The sequence below is a fragment of the Rhinolophus hipposideros genome (genome assembly GCF_964194185.1).
Source record: "Rhinolophus hipposideros genome assembly, chromosome: 25".
Taxonomy (NCBI): Eukaryota; Metazoa; Chordata; class Mammalia; order Chiroptera; family Rhinolophidae; genus Rhinolophus; species Rhinolophus hipposideros.
Window position 1 is genome coordinate 19,630,263 of NC_138071.1, and position 22,725 is coordinate 19,652,987.

A 22,725-nucleotide genomic window follows, 5' to 3' on the forward strand; every position below is an offset into this window, starting at 1 on the left:
AACTCAAGGAGAAACGGAGAGCCTGAATAGACTGATTACCACTAGGGAAATTGAATCAGTAATCAACGCTCTCCCAACAAACAAAAGCCCTGGACCAGCTGGCTTTATAGGTGAATTTTATAAAACATTCAAAAAAGAATTATCACCTATTCTCCTCAAGCTCTTCCAAAAAATTCAGAAGGAGGGAAGTCTCCCAAACATTTTATACGAGGCCACTATCACCCTGATCCCCAAATCAGACAAAGACACTACAAAAAAAGAAAACTACAGGCCAATATCTCTAATGAACATAGATGCAAAAATCCTCAACAAAATATTAGCGAACAGAATTCAGCAATGCAATAAAAAGATCATACACCATGATCAAGTGGGATTCATTCCTGGTATGCAAGGGTGGTTCAACATCCGCAAATCAATTAATGTGATACACCACATTAACAAAATGAAAAATAAAAACCATATGATCATATCAATAGATGCAGAAAAAGCATTTGACAAAATCCAGACTTGAACAGATGCTTCTAAAATAGGCAAATAATCACATGAAAAGACACTCATATTAGAATTAAATTATTAAAATTTTAAAATGCTCACAGTACCAAGTGCTGACAGGAATGTGGAGCAACTCCCATACATTGGAACTCCCATACATGGAACTCCCATACATTGCTGCTGGAAATGCAAAATGGTACAACCATTCTGGAAAACTGTTTGTCAGTTTCTTATGAAGTTAAACATACTTACCATGGGACCCAGGAATCCCATTACTAGGTATTTAACCTAGAGAAATGAAACTTATGTTTACACAAAACCTGTTCATCAATCTTTCTAGCCGGTCTAGTCATAATTTCCCAAAACTTGAAAAAACCCAGATCCAGATGTCCTTCAATAAGTAAATGGGTAAATAAATGGAAGCATCCATAAAATGGAATACAACTCAGCAATAAAAAGGAACAAATGATTCATATATGCAACAACTTTGATAAATCCTAAAGTTGTTATGGTCAGTTAAGGAGGCAAATTGCAAAGGATTACATATTAGACACGTACGGGAGTCCTGACTTTCATAAGGACAAAAGCAACTTAATGTGAATGTTAAACACTGCCGAAAATAGCAAATAGTAGCGTGAGAATGGGTCAAAGCTAAGTTATCATGGCCATGATATATAAAGACACAATACTCACTGTTGTGCTTGGAGTTTCTCCACGTTCCTTGCTCTGTTTGACAATGTTTTTCTTATTTTTAAAATAACACTCTAATTCAGTACATTTTTATTACATAAATATTTCATCAGTTACATGTATCGATATTAAACCTATAATGTTTCATATTTAATACACAACATATAAAACGTTTTAGATCAATACTCGAGTTTTAAAGTGGCCACATCTATGTATCCTGCCTAATCAAGACAAACCTAACAATTTTACCTTACTATAGCATACACACCTGGAATAAGAAAAAGAAAGCCTCATTTAATTTACATACAACTAAAACTTAAACACAATCAAAACCGAAACAATGATAGAAATATGAATATCACATTCACTTCTATTTTGATACTCTGATTACTCTCTGAACTCTATAAATAGAGCCACTGAAAAGAATGACAACTGAGGCCATTCCTTCTACCTAAGTTTATTAACAGGCCTATGCAGAACACAGAATGTACCTCAGCAATAGACTCCAAATTGGAAATTAAATGCTATTTTCTTCTTGATGCTTTGACCACTCACCTTTAAGGCCTATGAAGGTAGTTCTCTGCTGTGCTCACGGCTAGATACCAAGCACAAACAGTGTCTGACACCGAGCAGGTGTAAAAATAATATTTTTGAAAAACATACTTGTTAAATAAATAAATAAATGTGTACCTATAACACTAGGGTTGAAAGTGAGATATATATATATATAACTGAACTTTAGGAATCACTTTGGCATATCCTTAGATGTTCGATATTGTACAGTTCACCTTAGACCTGTACTCTTTCATTCAGTCACTCTACTAACCAGCCAACAACCAATCAGGTTTAGTTTTAGAACATGTTGTGTTAAGATCTGTGATCAGGGCTGGTGACACAAAGGTTCCTAAGAAGATACCGTCAATCATCTCAAGTAGCCTAAGTCTAGTGTGGGATACACACAGAGATATAGCTAATGTAATTAATATCAATCTATTCAACTCTGAGAACTCTAGTAAGTACATCAATAGGGAGCTCCGGGGAGGATGTAACTAATTCTAACAGCAAGAATCAAAGAAAAATTATTTTAAAAAGCAATCATTCCTCAAGGCCCTGAGAAATACATAGGATCCTGACGAATGAATGGTGGCAGATTATAAATCATTAAGAGCGTGAACTTTGAAGTCAGACTGCCCGAGCTTGCATCCCAGTCTACCACTTATTAGCTGTGTGACCTTAGACAAGTTACTTAACCTTGCAGTGCATCAGATTTTTTGTGTATCACATTAGAGATAATAATACCACATATGGCATAGGGTTGTTGGAGAGTAAAAAGTTAACATACGTAAAGCATCTGTAACAGGACCTGAAACATAATAAATCTAGTGAAGTATATGTCAGAGAAAAGAAAGATGAATAAAACAGAGGCCACGACATAAAAAAGACCCGAAAGGAAGTGCTAAAAAACATATTTTCCTTTTGTTTGTTTTCACCAAAAAAAAAAAAAAAAAGCATAGAGTGTATTAAGTACAAATCGCTGTGTATAACATATAACAATGACAGCTCGGGCTCATTGCTCTTTTATTATAGCTATGCTTTTTTGATCCAGAAAAATGCACAGATGCAGCTACTTACACTCAAAACTCCACACTTAATTTTAGGGGTCTGTCCACAAACCAAGGTCAGCAGGCTTCAGAGTCCTCCCTGGGCCATAGATAACGGAATGGTCTAACGGTTATTACCAACTTGCCATAAACACCAGTGCTTCATATGCAATTTTATACAACCCCATGCAACTCTGGGGAAAAATTAAACTGTGAACTCAGAGAAGGAACGAGACAAACAGAACAGAAAGAACTTCAAAGCTCCATGTCAAAGCAAACAAAGAGTAAAGATGGTGGTTCTTCCTCTGAGAAGCAGGCCAGTGAGGGAAGAGGAGGCTGGTCACCTAACGTTGGCGCTGGCGGGGAGATGAGGGGGAAAGAGAAACTGTAAAAACTGAGCGGCTTTGTACTCACATGGTGAAGGAGCCCGGCGGGGCAGACACTCGCCGCAGGTCCGCAGCTTGCACCTGATGGAGGCTAGAGGCAGCAAGGGAATGAGCAGCGAAGGCAGCACAACAGCGTGGACAGACAGGGAACAAGCCAGGAGAGAGAAAGAGAGACACACAGAGTTTAAACAGAAATTCAATGAGCGCATCGCCCAACAGTGAATGAAAAGGAAAATCAAGCCAGCCACGAAAATAATCCAAAAAGCCGGTGACAGTGACGAAGCCCACAGGACACACGGCAGGGGCTGGCTCTGAGGCAAGCGGCAGACTGGAGCTTGGGGCTAAGCACAGGGCAGGTGCAGGAGGGCGAGCTGGGCAGGGCTGCAGGGGCAGGAGCAGTGACATTCCTCTCTGGCTCTAGGTCACTCAGGACATCCAGGGAGAGGAAGTACGCACACACACACACACCACACACACACGCACAACACACAAACACACACACACACACCACTCACACACACGCACGCACATGCATGCACACACACACGCGTGCATGCACACACAAAGGGTAGGCTGGTACAGTCAACTATCTTTGAGGAGAGTCAAGGTATATCTCGTCCCTTAACATTGTCCTCATGATTCCAGGGCTTTGTGGGAACAGCCATGTGAAAAGCCCGCCATCTTAAAAGAGTGACTCAATAAGAACTTGAACTTCCTTTGCTTAAATACCAAAGGCTTTTTAAGAACTCCAAAAGGAATCCCCCCAAAAGCCTAAATTCACCACAGTGATGCTGTAATTCCACTCATATTCTTGGTAGAAGAGTGAAACCATAGACTTCTCCCTTTTGTCTCTTCATTTATACAGAAGAGAGTCTTGAGTGGCTATTAAAAAAGACAAAATGTAGAATTCAAGAAGCTAAGCACCATATTTCCTGTGACTTTGACATAATTATTCTCTCCATTCTCTCAGATGATCTGAGCAGTTTCACTATAACTGCAATAGACATATTTCCCATTGGGCATGTAAATTCTCATATAAAGTCACCCATAAAGTAACTCCCTGTTCTTCTCAAAGGACTGAGAGTTATAACCAATAATACTCAGCAGCTAGAATGATGGACTCTGGTTGCCTAATTCAAAGTCTGCCAACTAGAAAACTTTGGACAATACAATCACCCTTAACAACGTAGTCTTAATTACTTGTGAACTCAGGGTAACAGCTAGCTTAAGTTCTCCCCAAACACATGAGTAATGTTAAATTTCTGATCTCTTTCTGAAGTGCTTTCCAAATAGAGAGTATAATCAAATGTATCTGGCTTCCACATTGCTAGTTCATGAATATGAACCTAGAGGAGATAGAGCTCCTCTATTATGTTTTTGGGGGAAGGCATTTACTGGAGTTCATATTCTGGGTAGATTCATAAGTCACAATAAAATGAGATATGCTCCAGTACCAATTGGTGGGGCTTGGGGGGTACCAAACACAAATGGGGCCTAGCCTTTCAATTTGTATATATATATAGTAATGACGAATGGGATTATAAATTAAAAAAAACTATTTTTAAATTATCTTTTCCTTTTTGCATAAATGAAGCTCTAGTAGTATCAGAACGGCTTACTATTTAACTGTTTCCCCTGGGAATTCCTCCAGGTATCCATGTGAATCAGATCTTGAAATCTGCCACTAGTTATCGTAAAGTGTCATCAAGACATTTCCTAGATTATTTTTATATTCATAAGCTTTTATACTCATGTTATTTTAGAAATAATTTCTGTGAAATGTAACAGACAGAACATTACAGATCTGATCCATGTAATGAGTCTCACACCCACTGACAGGTACCAGAGACCCTAAGAGGAAAAATCCCAAGGTCTTCCGACAGAGCAAAGAAAAGAGACGAGTAAACCAATGATCACACCATTTTTGACAAATAGTGTGATGGATGTAACGAAGAGCATGATAGGAGCACTGAGTGGTATATTTAATGTCGAGAAGGAGATAGAAAAGGAATCTTAGGGAAAGTGATATTTCAATGGAGTCTTGAACTTGAGTAAGAGTTAGCAGATGAAAAGGAAGTGAGGAGGGCAATAGAAGAGCAACAGAAGTGCAAAAACGTGGTGATGAAAAAGACAGGCTAGTGCTCCAGAAACAGCAATCATCCCTGGAACACGGGAAGATGAAGAAGTCAGTGATCAGGAAGGTCTGTAAAGCTAAGGATTACAGGCTTTATATTTTTAGAAAGGTCATTGCAACTTGGAAAAGACATTGTGTGAAGGGCAGCAACACTGGAAGTCAAGAAATGAATTATAAGCATGTTTCAGCAGTGCCACGGAGAGGTAACCGGCAGAGAGGACGGATAGACGGTGTGAGAGTTAAAGAAGTGGGGAATAAACAGAAGGTAGATTTCAAAGAATGCAGTGAATATGTGAAACCGAAGGTGACGGAGAGGACTCCAGGGGCCAGGGACGTGGTGAATGATTGGATGGTGGTTCCATTCATACAAATGTGAATGAAAAGGGCTCACTGGATGGTCAGGAGAGAAAGCAAAAGAAGTATAGTAAGCCCATCAGTCACGGTACATGTATTCTGAGGTTCCTATGAGATATCCAGGTAAAGATGCCAACTAAGATATTTAGGTATGAGTCTTCAGTTTTTAGAAGAAACCCTTGCTGAGGACACAATCTCAGGCTCATTAGCTTATCAGCCACAGATGAAACCTGGGGTGCAGATGTCGTCTCTCAAAGAAAGGGCAAACTTGTGAGTTGTGTGGGGAAACATGATGAATTGAAAAGCTGCCCTCTTCTGACTGAAAAACTCCCCTCCCCACAACCAAACAGGATTTTAAACTAAAAGTCTTAAAACAGTTTAGACCAAGTCTCGTTCTTCTGAAAGAAAACAGGCAAATGAAACAGAAGAAAGATATAGTCTCAGTAAAAAAATAAATAAATAAATAAATAAGCAAGGGACAAAGGAAAAAAAGAGAAGGAAGGATGGAAAAAATGAAGGAAGGAAATAATTATCTTTCATGATTTCCTTCTGACTTGGCTGTAATAGTGAACTTCATATAATCATGGCTGAAAGAGAAAATCTTAGCAGACTCAGAAGGTGCAAGACAACTTACAAAAAGGTCTTATGACCAGACTGCCTTTAAACTGGAAATTCCGCTTGGAAATCCAGTGGAAGAAGTTAGATTTCTAAACAAGAATTTCTACTGAAATAGAAAGAAGCAATCGAATCCCAGAGTGAGAATAAGCTCAGTGAGTGAGAGAAAGTAGTTCAGTGAATAAGTGTTATAGGGTAATGAGGTGTTATGCTTTCCTTTGAAAACAGGCTATCTGTATTGATTTTTCTAAAAATATGTAGTGTTGAACGATTTTCATAATTAGTATTGAATAGCTGTGTTATTTTTATAGTTTTATATGTGTTCTTTTTAAAAAAGAAAAGCATGCTATTATTGCCATGTCACATAGGCCTTACAAATGATCTAAGGCTGCTTCTTGAAAACCTCTGCCCAGATAAATCAATGATGTCACAGCATTTGTCACGTGTATCATGAGTACCAAAAAACAAAAAACCAAAAACAATTTATATTTGTTTTTATGTGTGAAGAAAGCCCAAGTGAATTCTTAACAATAGAGTTACTGAGCAAATACAAATACAAATTCAGGGCAAGAGGAGCTTGAAACTAAATATCTAAAAATAATTCCATGTCTGGTTAGATTATTCAGTATTGAAGTCCCAGGCAGGAGAATGGAAGCTCCTTGCCTGCAGATGTTAAGAACTTTTAGCTTCTTAACAAACTATCTACACATGACCCAAAACAACCTGGGCTACAGTGCTGTCTCAGAGATGTCTTTTCACTTAGTAGTTCAGAGATTTCTCCCAAACGAATGGTTCAAGGCTTAACTCTAATGTTTCTAGAAAGAATATGGTTTAACCATATATGATTGCTGGCATTTTACCTTTTTTAACACATAAACTAAGCAATTGTCTATTCAACCTAATGGAAAGTAAAGGCACCAGAAATAATCTAGGAGTTCCAGTAGCTGCAAAACCTAAACTAAACAAGAGATACAACTAAACGGGCCCTCTGGATAATGACCTAAGAAGCGTGCTGGGGAAGTCCAGAGTGACTCTGGGAAAGGAGGAAGCAGAGGAGAGAGGATCTGTCACCCCAGCTTCAGACTTAGAAACAGACACCAAAAACTGAAACGTTTTAAGAGCCCTGTCTAGGGCTGTTCCTCAACATATGCCATCTCAGAAAGAGAGGTGAAGTCAAGTTTTGGCAGTGAGTTATAGCACCTGTGTCATTGATTTATTCCAGGCACTTCTGTAGACTGTCATATTGACTCAATAAATACATGGAAAAGCATGCCTTTGCTTCACAGACACTAGAGGAAGCCAGCCATTCGGTACAAACAGTTAACCATGCATCACAGGCCACAAACAGGAGGAGCACCTGGGATCATTCCTCACTGTGACAGAAGAATAACTCAAGGGTGAGCCCTGAAATGGCCTTACCTTGAGTCAGATTAGGCATCTGGGCATGATATAGAGAAGACACTAAAAAAGATGCCCCATCTTTATCCAGCTCCTTCTCCAACCCTTAAGTCAGATGAAGGGACACTAAAAGATGAATATCTAGTCATTCCCACCTTATCTTAAATCAGTTTAACGAAACACCTAAGAAAGAAAAGGACCAAGGTGGGATACAGGCATTAGGTGTTTAAGCTTCAAGTCGAGTCAGGTTAAATCTAGACAATAGGATCGCACCCAGAATTGCAAATTGAACGGAAGCCACAGAGTACACAGGACGCCAAAATGGGAGCATCAGGAAAAGGACAATTTACCAACAGGCAGACGGGGATGCAACGTGGAGAGAGGTGAGCCAAAAATCCAGCTCTGCTATTGGAGAGACCAACACTTCCCCAGTGCCCTGAGTAAAGAGGAGGCCGCCGGCCTGCCTTCTTAAAACCAAATAAAAAAGAGCACATTTATCTGGATGCATTTGATGGCCCTAGAATCACTCAGTGATTTTCTGCTGGTCCTAGTAAATACACACTCCAGTGGTGGTCAGTGAAGAAGCATCATCAATCTAGCATACAATCCAGTCATGATTTCTAAAAGAAGGGTGTGGTCACTGTATAAAAAACATGAAGGAAAAATGGGAGAGAGGCCAAGGAACGGCTGTGTCCTAGACTTGGTTCCTTTCTCAACACAGTGAGGTCCCCACCATGCACATGCTCTGCGTTCTCCTCTCCATGGTCTTTGGGTTCAGAAAGGTAGGCAGGGGGCAGACTCACTCATTGAGTAAAGGCATGGACGTTCTCCTCTTGCTTTTCTGTACCATGTTGGCCTGATTCCTCAAGGATATCCGAATCATGGCTGGGGCCAATCTACAGGGCTCCCCGTCCACTTGCATGGGGATGGATTTGTAAGTCAGCAGCATGACCTCCCGGCACTGGTGCAGCCTTTCTCCATGACCCCCCACTTGCAGGGCGGCCTGCAGAAAGAAGAGTCAATAGGAAGCAAGGAGTTAGTTCTTAAGAGTGAACTCAGGAAAGCTAGAAATCCCAAGTCCACTATATAGAAGCAAAAGTCCTTTGATAAACATATTGAAAGTTGTTAGCCATGAGTAAAATAAGAAACCTTGGGTAAGTCATTAATACACATAAACTTCTGAGAAGCTTGACCATAAATTCAAATGGATAACCACTTTTATATATTTTCAGTCTTAGTTTAATCATATTAATTTAATACAGAAGTTGTTCTTTGTGTTATCTACTCCCATTTGAAAAAAAAACACAATGTAAGTCAAATAAAAAGAACATAAGAGATAAAGCACATACCGTGTTTCCCCGAAAATAAGACCTAGCTGGACAATCAGCTCTAATGTGTCTTTTGGAGCAAAAATTAATATAAGACCCAGTATTATATTATTATATTATATTATATTATATTATATTATATTATATTATATTATATTATATTATATTATATTATATTATATTATATTAAACCCGGTCTTATATTGTAGTAAAATAAGACTGGGTCTTATATTAATTATTTCTCCAAAAGACACATTAGAGCTGATTGTCTGGCTAGGTCTTATTTTCAGGGAAACACTGTAGTTTAAATAGCTTCTATACTATATTTAAATATAAATATATAGAATACAAAATATATTATCTAAATATAAACATAATACATAGTTATATATTATAACATATATGTAACTTCATATGTTAAATATATTAATATTTAAATATGCAGCCCACTGCATATTTCCAAACTTGGCCAGGCTCTTCCTTTTTACCTAAAACCCACTCAAGCTGCTTCTAATTTATATAAAGTCAATTAAATGCAAAATAATAGTAATGATGTGATCAAAAAATTCTGAAAAGTAAAGCAGCTCTGAGGACCAAAATGAAACATAATAAGAACTCAGTTCACCATGACAGCCATAAAATGGAATGTCAATCCAATATTAAAAGTCTGTTGCTAAGAGCAAATTTGTATAACTTCCTTGCCTTATTAAAAAAAAAGCGTATATGTATATATAGATAGATAGATAGATAGATAGATAGATAGATAGATAGATAGATAGATATGTTATCATTTACTCTTTAAGGATAAATGAAAATCATACAATGCATGTTTGGTTATACTTTACATAGAGTACACAAATTATGCAACTTGATGAATATTTTTATACACATATGCAAATCTCTATCCAGATCAATCTTTAGACAATTTGTAGCAAGCAAGAGATTTCCATGTGCCCTTTCCCCATCTACTTACACTCCCTCCACCAACCAGTTGGGAACCACTATTCTGACTTCTGTCACCCTAGATTTGCTTGAACTTGAACTTCTTATAAAATGAATCATACAATATATGCTCTTTTGTGTCTGACATCTTTTGTTCATCAGTATTTTTGAGTAATACATAGCAGAATGGATTTATCTATTCTGCTGGTAAACTTCTGGTTGTTTCCAGTTTGGGCTGTTATTGATGTAAACTTTCTTGTGTACACCTCTTGGTGAATACATATGCTCTTGGGTACATAAATGAGTAGCATCGCTGTGCCGTAAGTTTAGATGTACTAAACTGTAGTACATCTACAGTTTAGTAGATACTGTTAAATAGTTTTTCAATAATGTTATAGTGTAATGCATTTTGAGCATCAATTAATTTATAATGAAACAAACTTAAAAGAAGGAGTCAAATACTAACTCTAGCCCAAAAAGCAAATACTAACTCCAGCCCCAAATCTAAAAGGTTTACTTAGGAAAAAAGAAAACCATACATACTATCAGCTTGTTTCATATGTCTCATGTGTATGAATGGGAAAAAAACCTTGTCAAACTGAGATTTGTGAAGTCAACTTCCACCTACTTGGTTGACAGAAATTTGTATTTATATGATATTTTGAATTATTTCTAAACTTGCATTAATTTGAACAATAGAAACCTGATTATCTATAAATACAAAGAGAAAAGGACCACAAAGGGACACAGTGGGGAAAAGAAAATAGAACAAAAAACTGAAAAGTAAAGAACTTATCATTATTGAATACCTTCGATGTCAAAAGCATTTAATTATATGCTTTACATACAATTTTATTCAGTGAGTGGGATAATAAGAAAACAGAGGAGAATGCAGTGAGAATTTTCTAAAATTCTTTTTGGTCTATTACCTCATCCTCTAGTACTCAGCTTAAGGGTTTTTTTTTTTTTTCGTTTTTTTTTCTGGCTGTACTTAAATGATTCATTAAGTTAATTTATGGATTTGAGCCACGATCTCATCTCCAGAACCTTTCCAATATACTTGCCTTGCCTTTAAGTCTCTGCCCAATATTAATCTGACCAAACTATATCTCTTCATCCACTAAAGAAAATCCCATTTACTTCTTTTCCTCCCCAGGCTTGACTAGGCCTGATGACAAATAAAAACGCAGAATCTCCTAAGTAAGAACTTAGTCCTCTGAGTTTCACAGGACTGAAAATTGCTGAAACACTTTCCAAGCCCTTGGTATGGAAAGGCATACGCAGTGCTGTAGACCACACGTCAGCCATATTCTCAGCCTCACCACAGAAGAGCAAATACACAAACATGTAGAGGTAAATACAGTGTCAAGGGCAGGCCCCCTGGCATTTCAGAGTCAATCCAAGTTCACTGCACAGGCACAGGAGAAATTACCAGAGCTAACTTTTCAGGATAGACAGTTCTATTCTAGTTATTAATAGCATTAGTCACTTCGAATGATTTTTGGAACAAGTTAGAGTACAGGGAATTTTTTAAATACCTAACACAAATAGTTATTTTCCATCACTCACATTGGTCTAAACTTAACATCCTATTAAGGCTTATGCCCTGATAGCCCCATGATTTGCTAGAATAAATCATTCACTGAGAATACTAGATTGGTTTATGAATTACAGACATTCAATGACCTGTTCAACCTAGCATGTCTTCCTCTCGTAAAACCTTCAAATACTGGCTTTCTGGTCGCACATGACCTGAGAGTATAACAAAAATAGTCCCTGAGTTTAGTGCGTCCTTTGCATTTATTACTCGCAGGCCACAATAAGTTCCCTTCATTCTGCAGGAATGGCTTGAGATTTTCTCTTTCTACACTGTACTCCTCCCTGGGATGCTTTTCTCCATCTCTCTTCAAGCCTTACCCTCCTTCTTATTACTCTAGTCCTTATTCTACTTGCTATCAGATGAAAAGGATGGACAGCTCTGGGCTGAGGAGAAGAGAAGCAATGGCAAGGCCTGCCCTCCTTCCTTTCTCACCACTGTGCCAGCCCCTGACTCTGTCTCATCCTTGTAACAAAAGATTCAAGGCAGAAATCAGTGACCTGGAGAATAAACAATGGAGATAATCAACAACACAAAAATCTGTTTTGCTATTTTTAAATGACTAACAAGGTAGTCTTATACGACTAAGCACAAAAATAGAAAACATAAAATTATTTTTATTTAATAAACAAAAAAGGATAGCTAAATAATAGCTAATAAATAATAAATAATAATAAAGGAAATTCTTGAAAATCATACAAGAATGTTATTAAGACCTGCATGTTCATAATTTTAAAAGCCTACATAAGAGAAACTTCTAGAAAAAAAACAACTTGTAAAATTTGGTGTAATAAATACAGAAATTAGATAGATTAAACCAATTTTTAAAATTGAAGGAGCTATCAAAAATATATCTCATCTCACCCTCCCCCATTACCAAATGTGCCAAGCAGACCAGATGTTGTACAAGTAGTTCTACCTAACTTTAAAAAAAAGACATTTAATATAAGTAGCTTTAGATAACATGATGCTATGGCTTCTGTGATAACAAAACCAGATAAGAACAGTATAAGGAAACAAAATTGTACCCTAAATTATATTTATAATCATAAATACCAAAATCACACACACAAAAAAATTGCTCCTGCTGATCTATTACACAAACACTAAATTGGATCTATTGTGGGTTGTTGTTTTTCTTTTGCAAGAATTAAGGATAATTCAACATCAGAAAATAAATCATTGTAATTTTGCTACGTTATGGTTTAAATGAGAAAAACTCTATTCTCACTTCAAAAGATGTAGAAAAAGATAATAAAGTTCAGTGCTTTTTAGGACAAAAACTTGTTAGACCACTAGAAACAGAAAATAACTTTTTTTTAACTGGTAAAGGTCATCCACCAAACACAGAGAGAAAAATATTATTCAGCGTAAAACTTTAGAAGCATTACTTTCAAGGGAAGGAGTTATTCGCCGGCAATGAATATTTTCGACATAATATTGGAGGTCTTGAACAACATAAGTCAAGGAAATAAAATTGTATGGATTTTACTTATAATAATATGATTTCTTGTTAGTTTAAAAACATAGAAATAAAGCAATTAGAAGGAAATACATCAAAATATAAATAGTTATGGGTCATGTGATCATGACTAATATTTTTACTTTTAGTTCTTACACTTATGAGTATTATCAAACTAAGCAAACATTTAATGTTACTTTTTTCTTAAAAAAATAAAAGATTGTATTATCTGGCATCCATACAACTTCAACCCTGGGAATTTCTCTATGTAATTTTTCTCGCTGCGTAACCCTTTGCTTTTCTACCTCATAAATATAAAAGAACCTACATATTTTAATTTCAATTAACAAAAAGAAAACTGGTTATGCTCTCTTTAAAGTTTAGAAGACTGAAATCTTTGGATTTCATACTGCATAGCAAATTAGGTTCCCAATTCCTCCATCTGAATAATGCTTTGAACTGTCTTGAAAAGTTTTTAGATTATTTTGAAACAGACTCAGAATGAAAGAACCTTCACAACTATAATGGTAGAGAACTGTGGCAGAAATAAATACAAATTACAATGTGTGATTATGATCTGTGTGGAATCCAAAAAGGTAATCACATTACCAAGCACTCAATGAAGAATCATCTTAATTAGTAGGAATGCATCTCAACCAGTAAAATGAATTGAAGACTTCTGCTGTGAAATTTGCAATTACAGGATAGAGTAAAAGATACAATCTTTTTTCCCATTCCAGTAATTCTATTTCAAATCTTTCTTAAAGTACCACTCTGAATATTTTAAATATACAAAAATACACACACATATTCCCAAATAACTACATTCTTCTGTTTACATAATCATTTTACATAGATGAATGAGTTTCTAAACAATTTACTTCTTAGAAACATAATAAATAGAGTAGTTTTAAGAAATGTGAAATTGAATGACTGAAAAGAAAATTATTTCATCTTAAATGAAAAAAATACAATGGTCCACTGCTATATAAGTAATAATGGAATACTTGTGTGAAAATATACGAATATATGCCAATATTACTTGGCTTTTTCTAGGAAGATTTTTTTATTATCTTGGAAGCAATCTAGAGTCACTAGTATCTGAGATTCAATCATATATTTGATACTAGCTAGTATGCATGTATTACTTTATTCAAATCATGTAAAGAGAAAAATTATTTGACATAATTTTAGGATTCCACTTTCTCTTCATCAATTCCCACCTACTATTATTTTTCTCCCTTTGTTACTAATGATAGTATGCAAGGAAAGAGGATTTGATAGGCCCCCAAAATACTCTCCCCATCTTAGAGGGATCTCCTGAGCTCTAAACATTTATTTCAAATTGTCCCTGTGTGTATTTTCTTAGATGTCTCACAGGGGGTTCAAATTTAACTTATATAAAACAGTTCATTTGGGAGGCGATATTTTCTTTCTTTTATATTTTCTACCTCATTTAATGTATGTACCCTTTACCTAATGACCTTGCTAGCCACCCAGGATTCATTTATATTCCTGGTTCATCCTTCACAACGAGTCACTCTAAGTGACTCTTGAATTCACCAATCCCTTCCATTTTCATTCCCACTTTCTTGTTTCAGACTTCGAGCTCTCTTTGTTCCTTCACCTGGACTTTGATGCCTATGTCCTTGGCATCAAAGATTTGTCTACTTGGCCCCAGCGGTAGAGATTCTGGTCACCCTTCACACCGATATCCAGGTAAGCTTTCTAAACCACAAATCTGATCGTGTTTCACACCATCTCCTTCAATCCGCCCATTAACAGCTGAAAAGACAAAAAGCACTGTTTCTGCTCTGTCCCTATAGACATGTCTTTATTCACTGTATGCAGAGTCACTCGATGCCACTATTACGGTTGTAGTTCTAGCACGCCGTGCTTTCTTAGGCTGATCCCTCTGTGGAGAGGCCACCTGGCAACCTCACTCAGAGATTCCTGCCTCCTCTGTGAAACCTTCGCTAATGCCCCGTTTTCTAAAGACTGCTCTGCTCTCACTTCTCCTTTCTATCCTCACGCGTGCCATTCTCTTAGAAAGTCTTACATCAGACAGTGATTGTTTACTCCTTCGTCTCTCCCCACATCAAACTGTGGGCACCCAAAGAACAGGGTTCACCTTTCAGTTCATTCCATAACCATTTTACCTGGCAGGGTATCATTTGGGGACTCGGTGAAGTATTTTTGGATTCAATAACTATTCGATAAATACTCAAAAAGGAGGCAGTGACACATTTTAAATACCAAGTAATGCCTTGACTTTACAAAATTCCTACTAGAGACCCTCAGTATTGCCCATATCTCTCATACTTTGCATGGCTTTTAATGGTCAGGCCTCAGAAGCTACATGGCCTCACTTGTACTGTATCCAGTTCATCACATAGTCATAAGCCCACCCAGATTCAAGGGGAAGGTACATAGACCCAGACTCCTGATGGGAGAAGTGCCCAAAAGTTCAAGGCCATTGAAAAACCACAGTCACCAACGGAGGATGGTAGGGAACTAACTTATTGTTTTGAAAATTTATAAATAAAGAAACAGGATCACTCATTCTGCTTTTCTGACACAAAGTGTATAAAGAAGTAACCAACTCATAGGTGAAAAGAAATTACTCTTTATAGAAATATTCCAGTTAATAAATGAAGAAGGATAAAATTAGAATATCACCACTTTGCAGTCCCTAATGAATCCCGGATCCAGACACTGATCATTAAAGACTATTAAAGAAAAAAAAAAGAGTGAGACAACCAGACATTACCTATCCAATTTTGGAAGCAGAAAACACCACCTACAAAATAGATCTGGGGGGAAAAAGTGTGTTTGAGTCATCGAGATCTAACCATCAACTTAGAGGAAACAGGAAAAAGAAGAATGTGTTAATTGATACCTCAGGGACGTCATCAGCACAATTCAGACTCAGGGAAACTTTACAAGACAAATAGCCTGGTTTCTTCAACAAATAAATGAAAAAATAAATAAACAAAAGAGAGAGAGAGAGAGAGATGGGTGGGAACCAACAGAGACTTAAAGGGTCATGTCAACCAATCACAACAAATGGATTTTATTTGGATCCTGATTCAAACAAATAGAGCACAAGAAACAAATGACATTTGGGAGCTAATTGGAAATTTGGTCACTGAGCCAATATTTAGTGATATTCAGATGTTAGTGTTTTAACTTTTTTAGATAAGATGATGTTGTGATTGTGTTCGTAAAAGAAAGTCTTTTTTATAAAAACGCATTCAGAAATAATTATAGATAAAATGATGTAATGTCTGAGACTCAAAATAATACAGGGAGGAGGTGATAGGTGGGGACAGAAATAAGTTGTCCATAAGGCAATAATTACGGAAGCTAAGTGATGGTACATGAGGGTTAAATATAATAGTTTATCTGTTTTTATACTGAACTTTTTCCGTAACAAATATTTTAAAAACACACTTCACTAATTCCCCAGTGACCTAAGAATAAAGTCAAAATTCCTAGGTAAATTATATAATGCACTCTGTGATCTGGCCCCTGCCTGCCTCTCCAGAATCATCTATGACTCTCACTTTTCACCTCCATTTAAGCTCCATGAAACTAGTAATAGTTCCCAAGGTGGACCATGATCTCTCATACTTCCGAGTATATACAAATTTCCCTTTTTCCAGAAGGTCAAGTCCCATTCTTCTTTTCCTGGAAAAATTCATTTATTCTGCCACATTTGCTGATGGCCCACCACAGGTAGCAGGCTCTCTGCTCTGTAGCAGAGATACACTGGAGTCGTGGACCTACCATTTGCCACTGCCAGTGGGCCTCGCCCTTCCTGGCCCTCCTCGCCCTTCCAGGGCCTCCTGGCCCTGGGAAGCTGACCCATGTAGCCTATATCAATGATTCCCTTGTCCTTTAGCTGCTGGTGAGACTTCTCCAGAGAGAAGCACCAGCAGAAGGTCTAGAGAACAAGAGTGAGATCACTGTACGTATGTCCCTAGCTCCCTCCCTGCCAGGTTGGCACAGGCTGGCTGCTTCTGCTTTACAAATGCTATTCCTATCAGGTGGTCCTTGCCAAATAGTTCTCTTTCTGGTACAGCTGACTGCTTCCCTGCCTTTGCACCATCAGTTCATCCATTGCTGTATCTCATAAACCCAGTGCACTATATTTTATACAAAGTCCCTCCATTAAACTCTCCTCTAATTACCCAGCTTTAGTCTGCCTTCTCTTTCCGGTTCAGATGCTAATTATACATTGTAGGCAAAAACAACCCAAACCAAAAAAGACTATAAAAAGACCCTGCCACAGATATGGATGTAAAAGTTACAGAAGATGAAGAGTAAAGAACATTTTAGAAAGAGACAGCATATGCGATGGGCCTGTGGTATGAAAGAAGCAAGGGACGTTTGAAGCTCTACTTGACTTCAGAAGCTACTTGAGAAAGAAAGCAAAGAGGAGAGTGGGAAAGGCTGGAGGATCAAAGAGAAACTCAACCGTGCGGGCCAAGATTGAATAAAGATGTTAAGTAAAGATTTCAATTTTGATCCTGAGAACAATGGGGAAAGTATCTAACATTCTCTTTGACCACCAAGCCTAGGTAGGCAATCATCTTCTCTTCAATATTTATTTCCTGACAGCCTTTTACCACGCAGCTGGGACTAGGAAACTCTAGCACGAGGAAAACATTCAGTGAATGTTTACTGGATCAGTGAATAAATGGATGGGTAAAACACATGTGGCCAGGTTTGGGGCTGTTTTGGTCACCTCCCAGAATTCTTCCTGGTACATATCCTTCTTGAACTTAATCCTATCTGTTCTTGTAATTAGTACAAAGACCTTTGGAAAGAAAGAGCTGTATGTGAGCTACAACTCTGAAAATTACATCAATCCCAGCCCAATCTTTTACAGTTAACAACCATGTCATTCTAGAGAGGGCAGATGGAACCAGCAAAATCACCGCCTCAGGTGATGGATACTCTCGCCATAGTCACAACATGGTATTCTTTTAAATCTCATTAATTAGAAGTGATTTAGGAAAAGTCATTTGCAATCCATGAGATAAGTGAAAAAGAGAGATGTGTTGGTTTGTTTAGAACAAGAAATACAACCTTCTTGCTTTTAAGCATAAGGTATAGCACCAACCAAGTGCTAACCAAAGGTTGCAAGTAGAAACTTTATCTTAATTTGCTTTATAAACTGATAGTGTGGTCTCATTTACACCAGATAAAATGATAATTATAATTGTAACTGGTTTCCTCATTCACTAATAAGTTGAAATACATAGCAAAACTTGCTTGAATTACCCTTACACTATATAAATTAATATTTTTAACACAAGCAAACAAAATTAAAATTCAGGGTGATCTCAGTATTGTGACAAATGAATATTCATTAATGTCACAATAATGATGTATTTCTGTATCCAAAAATTCTGTGATAATGAAGACGCCCATTTTATGCTTAAGCAGACAACATAAAGATGAAGGCAAATGACTACTTTCCTTTTCACCTAAACACTCAAGTCTTCACTGAATCAAAAAAATATCAAACGGCAGTTTCCTGCAGCATGCTGGGATGTGTCTGTGGCATAATGCTTTTTAATTAGCACGAAAACTATGCATTTCATTCTGTTAGAAAATTAATCTGGAAAACTAACAAATAATATTTAGTTTTGAAGTTCAAACAAGGGTGCATCAATTTTCTTAGTGATATAAAGAATTATTGTTTGTTCTTATTTTCCCCAAGCAACTCTATAATAAAGTTTATAAATTGATAAGGGAGAAAGAAAATTGTACCAAAGTCCTGTGAAACGAAAAAAGCTCTGTGACTAAAACATATTTTATTTCCATAAAACAGTTGCCTTGCTCACCAAAGAGGCCATGGTGAATCCAATGACTTCAATATAACCGTCGTCATGACGCTGAGGTTCAAAATCATGGTGATCGCCGGGGTTCCCCCAGGGCATTGTACCCGCACAATATCTGCAAGATAAGATTTAAAACAGATTCCATTCCATTGCTCTCATGATTATCATTAGAGATTAACTTAAACCCAATATTTATTTCATGTAAGAACAGTTTTCTATTCTTGGTGTGCACTGCAGTAGAAAAGAAGATGGACTTATTATCATCTCCAAAATATCAATCTGTGAAAATGAGCCATAATTTTACAACACAAGAATTCCATGGTAACCAAATTTCTACTAACCCATTCTTTATCAACATGTATCGCTCTATGATTCATATATGGCTGCTTTCTATGATACGCCATGAGTGACGAATGGGTGGTTCCAGAATTTGGCCTTGGAGAAAGACATATGCATGCCGACCAGTAGAAAAAGGAAAGGGAACCGAGGTGGGTAAGCATTCAATATTATATACACATAACTAAGATAACATTAGGTTGGTGCAAAAGTAGTTGCGATTTTTGGGATTATTTTTAACCTTTTAAACTGCAATTATTTTTGCACCTACCTAAGGGAAAGGAAATTGAAGAATAAAGAGTGAAGAAGGGATGAAACAAAGATATGAAATTAGAGAAGGAAAGAGAAATAAAGGAAAGTAGAAAAGTTGAGGAATAAGAATCCACAGGAGGTAAAGGAGAAAAGCAAGATGAAAAAGAGATGTGTAAAGAAAAGAAGAAAATTAAAGAAAGTTAATATTGTTTCCTGAGAATCTCGGTCTGTCACTTAAACAACTAAGATGAAAATACTCCTGGAATAGGACTCTAGGTAACTCTACTGAGCACTGCCAAAAGTAACCAGGAGACTATAATATGGTTTCCTAGCCATAGACCTACATTGTAATTAAATTCAGTTTAAACAGACCTTATTTGCAGATTTTTGTGTCTGAGTTGTCTGGTTGGCAAATAATAAAAGGTCATAGATCCATCCCTTCCAAAATCTTGGCTTGGGAGCCTAGAATCTAATTTTACGCCACTGAGATAATGTGCTTATTTTGAGACTAGTTAATCTTAAATACCCCTTTCTCCTGAGGTATATAATACCACTAAAGAGAGTTGACATCCTGGTTAGAAAATGCTACTCTAATTGATCCTGTTTTTTCAAAGCAATCATCTGACAATGATTTTGAATGAATTCCACACTAAAATGAGGCTGGATGGCTTCCTAACAGCTTTTTGGGAAACTGAGAACGAAGATTTATTCAAATGTTATCATTCTTGGGGGTTTGGGGGGATCAGTAATTTGAGAATTAAATTAAAATGTTCCATTCTAGAAGGGTGCCTGGGGTTCTCTCTCTCTTTTTTCTTTCTTTTCATGTGCTGGGATTCTGAAGGATTGATAAAAATACACTATGCAGTTTCCATCATGGTATGACTAAAGAGCAGGCAGTGGAATATGGCTTGGTGTCTGACTAGCCCCTTCTCTGCCTTGCTTGTTTGAGCCTCAGCAGAATTTGAAATGGTTGATGGTAAGGCTGGAAAGGACTCCAGAAAGGCCAAGACAAAGGCTTCCCACTGGCAGAGAGCTGGCTTGCAGTTCCGGTGGGCAGTATTCATGAACACCGGAAATCGAGGACGACCAACCATGGATGTGTGGGCATGACTGCAGCTGTGTACAGCGCAGCCATCCTGGAGTACCTCACCACAGAGGTACCTGGATTAGCAGCAAATGCATCAAAAGACTTAAAGGTAAAGCGTATTACCCCTGGCCATCTGCAGCTTGCTATTGGTGGAGATAAAGAATTAGACTCTCTCATCGAGGCTACAATTGCTAGTGGTGGTGTCACTCCACGCATGCACAAATCTCCGATTGGGAAGAAAGGACAACAGAAGACTGTCTAAAGGATGCCCGGATTTCTTATCATCTCAGGAGTCTAAATACTCTAACAGCTGTCCAGTGTTGGTGATTCCAGTGGACTGTATCTCTGTGCAAATCACAATTTTGCCTTTTTGTAATTCGATTTGAGTAAGTTGGAAGTGTAATTAACTTTCCAACCAACCAAGTTTCTGCATTCAAGTCTTAACCATATGTAAGTGTTACTGTGGCTTCAGAGAAGCTATTGATTTTGAAATAGTGGGTTTTGATTGAGTTTACTGTTTTTAGAAAATGATTTGGATTTTAATTGTGATGCAAAAGTTATAGCAACAAACATTTGGTTTTGTACAGACATTATTCCACTCCAGTGGATAAGTTCAATAAAGGTCATAACCCAACCTAAAAAAAAAAAAAGAATGAACCATGCATGCCATATCATGCAAAACAAACAAAAAAACCCACCTACCACAGAGAATACTAAACAAACCAAGTAGAGCACAAAATTGTCAGACCTGCAAACCCTCAATAAGCCATTAAGATAACCAATTTTCATTGTTTGTACCTGGAAATTTTCTCTAATGAAAACAGATAACCTCAAGTCAGACAGAGTTCACATTCAAATTATGGAACCCATATAATCAGAGCTTACCTGGGTATGTTTAAAAATACTATACACTGGAACTTCAGTTCCTGGATCTTTGGGGTGAGATCTGTTCCATCACACTGAAACAATCAAAGCAGAAAAAGCAAGGATTCTGAAGTAGTCCCAAGTCTAAAAAATGTATCAAATATAACTGGGTTGACAAAGCATATATCACGGTCTTCCCCTTGCTCCATCTTTGCTTAAGTGAATCCTGTGACTCTGATTGAAAATTTATTTGGATAATAGCTTTACCAGGCCTAGGAACTACCATCATTCTTAACCATGGTTTATTATTAGATATTCTGGCTTGTAGCATCAACATTAAAAGATTTAGAAATGCTTACAAGAATAAAAAGAACGAAGCTTCAAGTTGAGGCAGCAGCAATTTCTGTCACAGTCACCTAATGCAAAATAGTCATGGGTATAATGATTTCTTCTATTTGTTTTTTGAAATTAATTTTTATTTTGAAAATGTTAAACATAATATTTCAAAAATTCTTTAAAAGGGATATACACTGAAGCTTTTAAAACTGTATCTATTACAAATTAGTATTACCTCCATTAGTGATTTGCTGCTCTTATAAATTCTATCTTATAGACTCTGACTAGTTTCTGAGATCAACTGCTCTCCTGGAGCCTGAACTTGACCTTGGGACTCAGGGGTTTGGGTCAATTTATCCTCAAACCTTTGTGTGTGGCTTACCTCATCAGTTAGTGCTTTCCTCAGGATTGTATCCTCTGACTAATCAAAGAAAAGGCTTTCATTTCCCCTTCTCATTTAACCACCAGTGACAAAAGTCAAAAGAGGAAAACTATAGTCACCGACTACGGATTTCTCAATGTCAAAGGCATAAATCCTGCTTTTATATTTGCTCTCCTCATGCATTCATCACAGAATTTCCCCATTATCTTCTCCTGTGGACAGAGGAGTAAACCATCCCAAGCTCCCTGTGAATTTTTAAAGATTTCTTTAAGAAGAGTTTCAATCTAAGAACAATGATTCTGCGGGCAGTCAAGGGTATTCCTTTCTTTTCCCAGCTGATCTTAACGCAGCCTAATTTTCATGAGTGTTCTCAAAAGTTGTTCCCAGAATAATCTTATAGTCCTAAATAAAGTATTTCAAAATGTTGTTTAGATAAGAATCATATTCTAGACATTGATTGAAGGTCTTTCTATAATACTCTCGGATACTAAGCCAACATGAAGTCTCCAAATTTATTTAAGGACTTGAAATAAATTGATAGATGACTATACCAATGAAGAAAAAGTGTAGACATCTTAAATTACCAACATTGAGTGCTGTAAGCAGCTAAAACTTTT

At 37.1% G+C, this 22,725-nt stretch overlaps 1 protein-coding gene and 1 pseudogene across 14 annotated transcripts in view; one reads left to right on the forward strand and one right to left on the reverse strand.

Annotated features, from left to right (window-relative positions):
* Positions 1-22,725, reverse strand: part of DGKI (diacylglycerol kinase iota) — a 377,107-nt gene that overhangs the window by 129,033 nt on the left and 225,349 nt on the right. For 10 of the 13 annotated variants that reach the window (XR_013992604.1, XR_013992605.1, XM_081038705.1 and 7 more), the window contains 4 exons: positions 21,412-21,485; positions 18,855-18,966; positions 8,474-8,673; positions 3,198-3,260 (listed from right to left, as the gene is read on the reverse strand). Coding sequence is in view for 11 of the 13 variants with exons in the window: in XM_081038705.1 (XP_080894831.1) it covers positions 3,198-3,260; positions 8,474-8,673; positions 18,855-18,966; positions 21,412-21,485 (449 nt within the window). In the remaining 2 variants the exon portion in view is untranslated. The remainder of the gene's footprint in view (positions 1-3,197; positions 3,261-8,473; positions 8,674-18,854; positions 18,967-21,411; positions 21,486-22,725) is intronic. The other 3 variants (XM_081038699.1, XM_081038706.1, XM_081038702.1) reach the window with 1 other exon arrangement.
* LOC308493052 (histone H2A.Z-like) lies at positions 20,406-20,788 on the forward strand (annotated as a pseudogene). The gene is made up of 2 exons: positions 20,406-20,596; positions 20,666-20,788. The product of its transcript is annotated as a histone H2A.Z-like (transcript).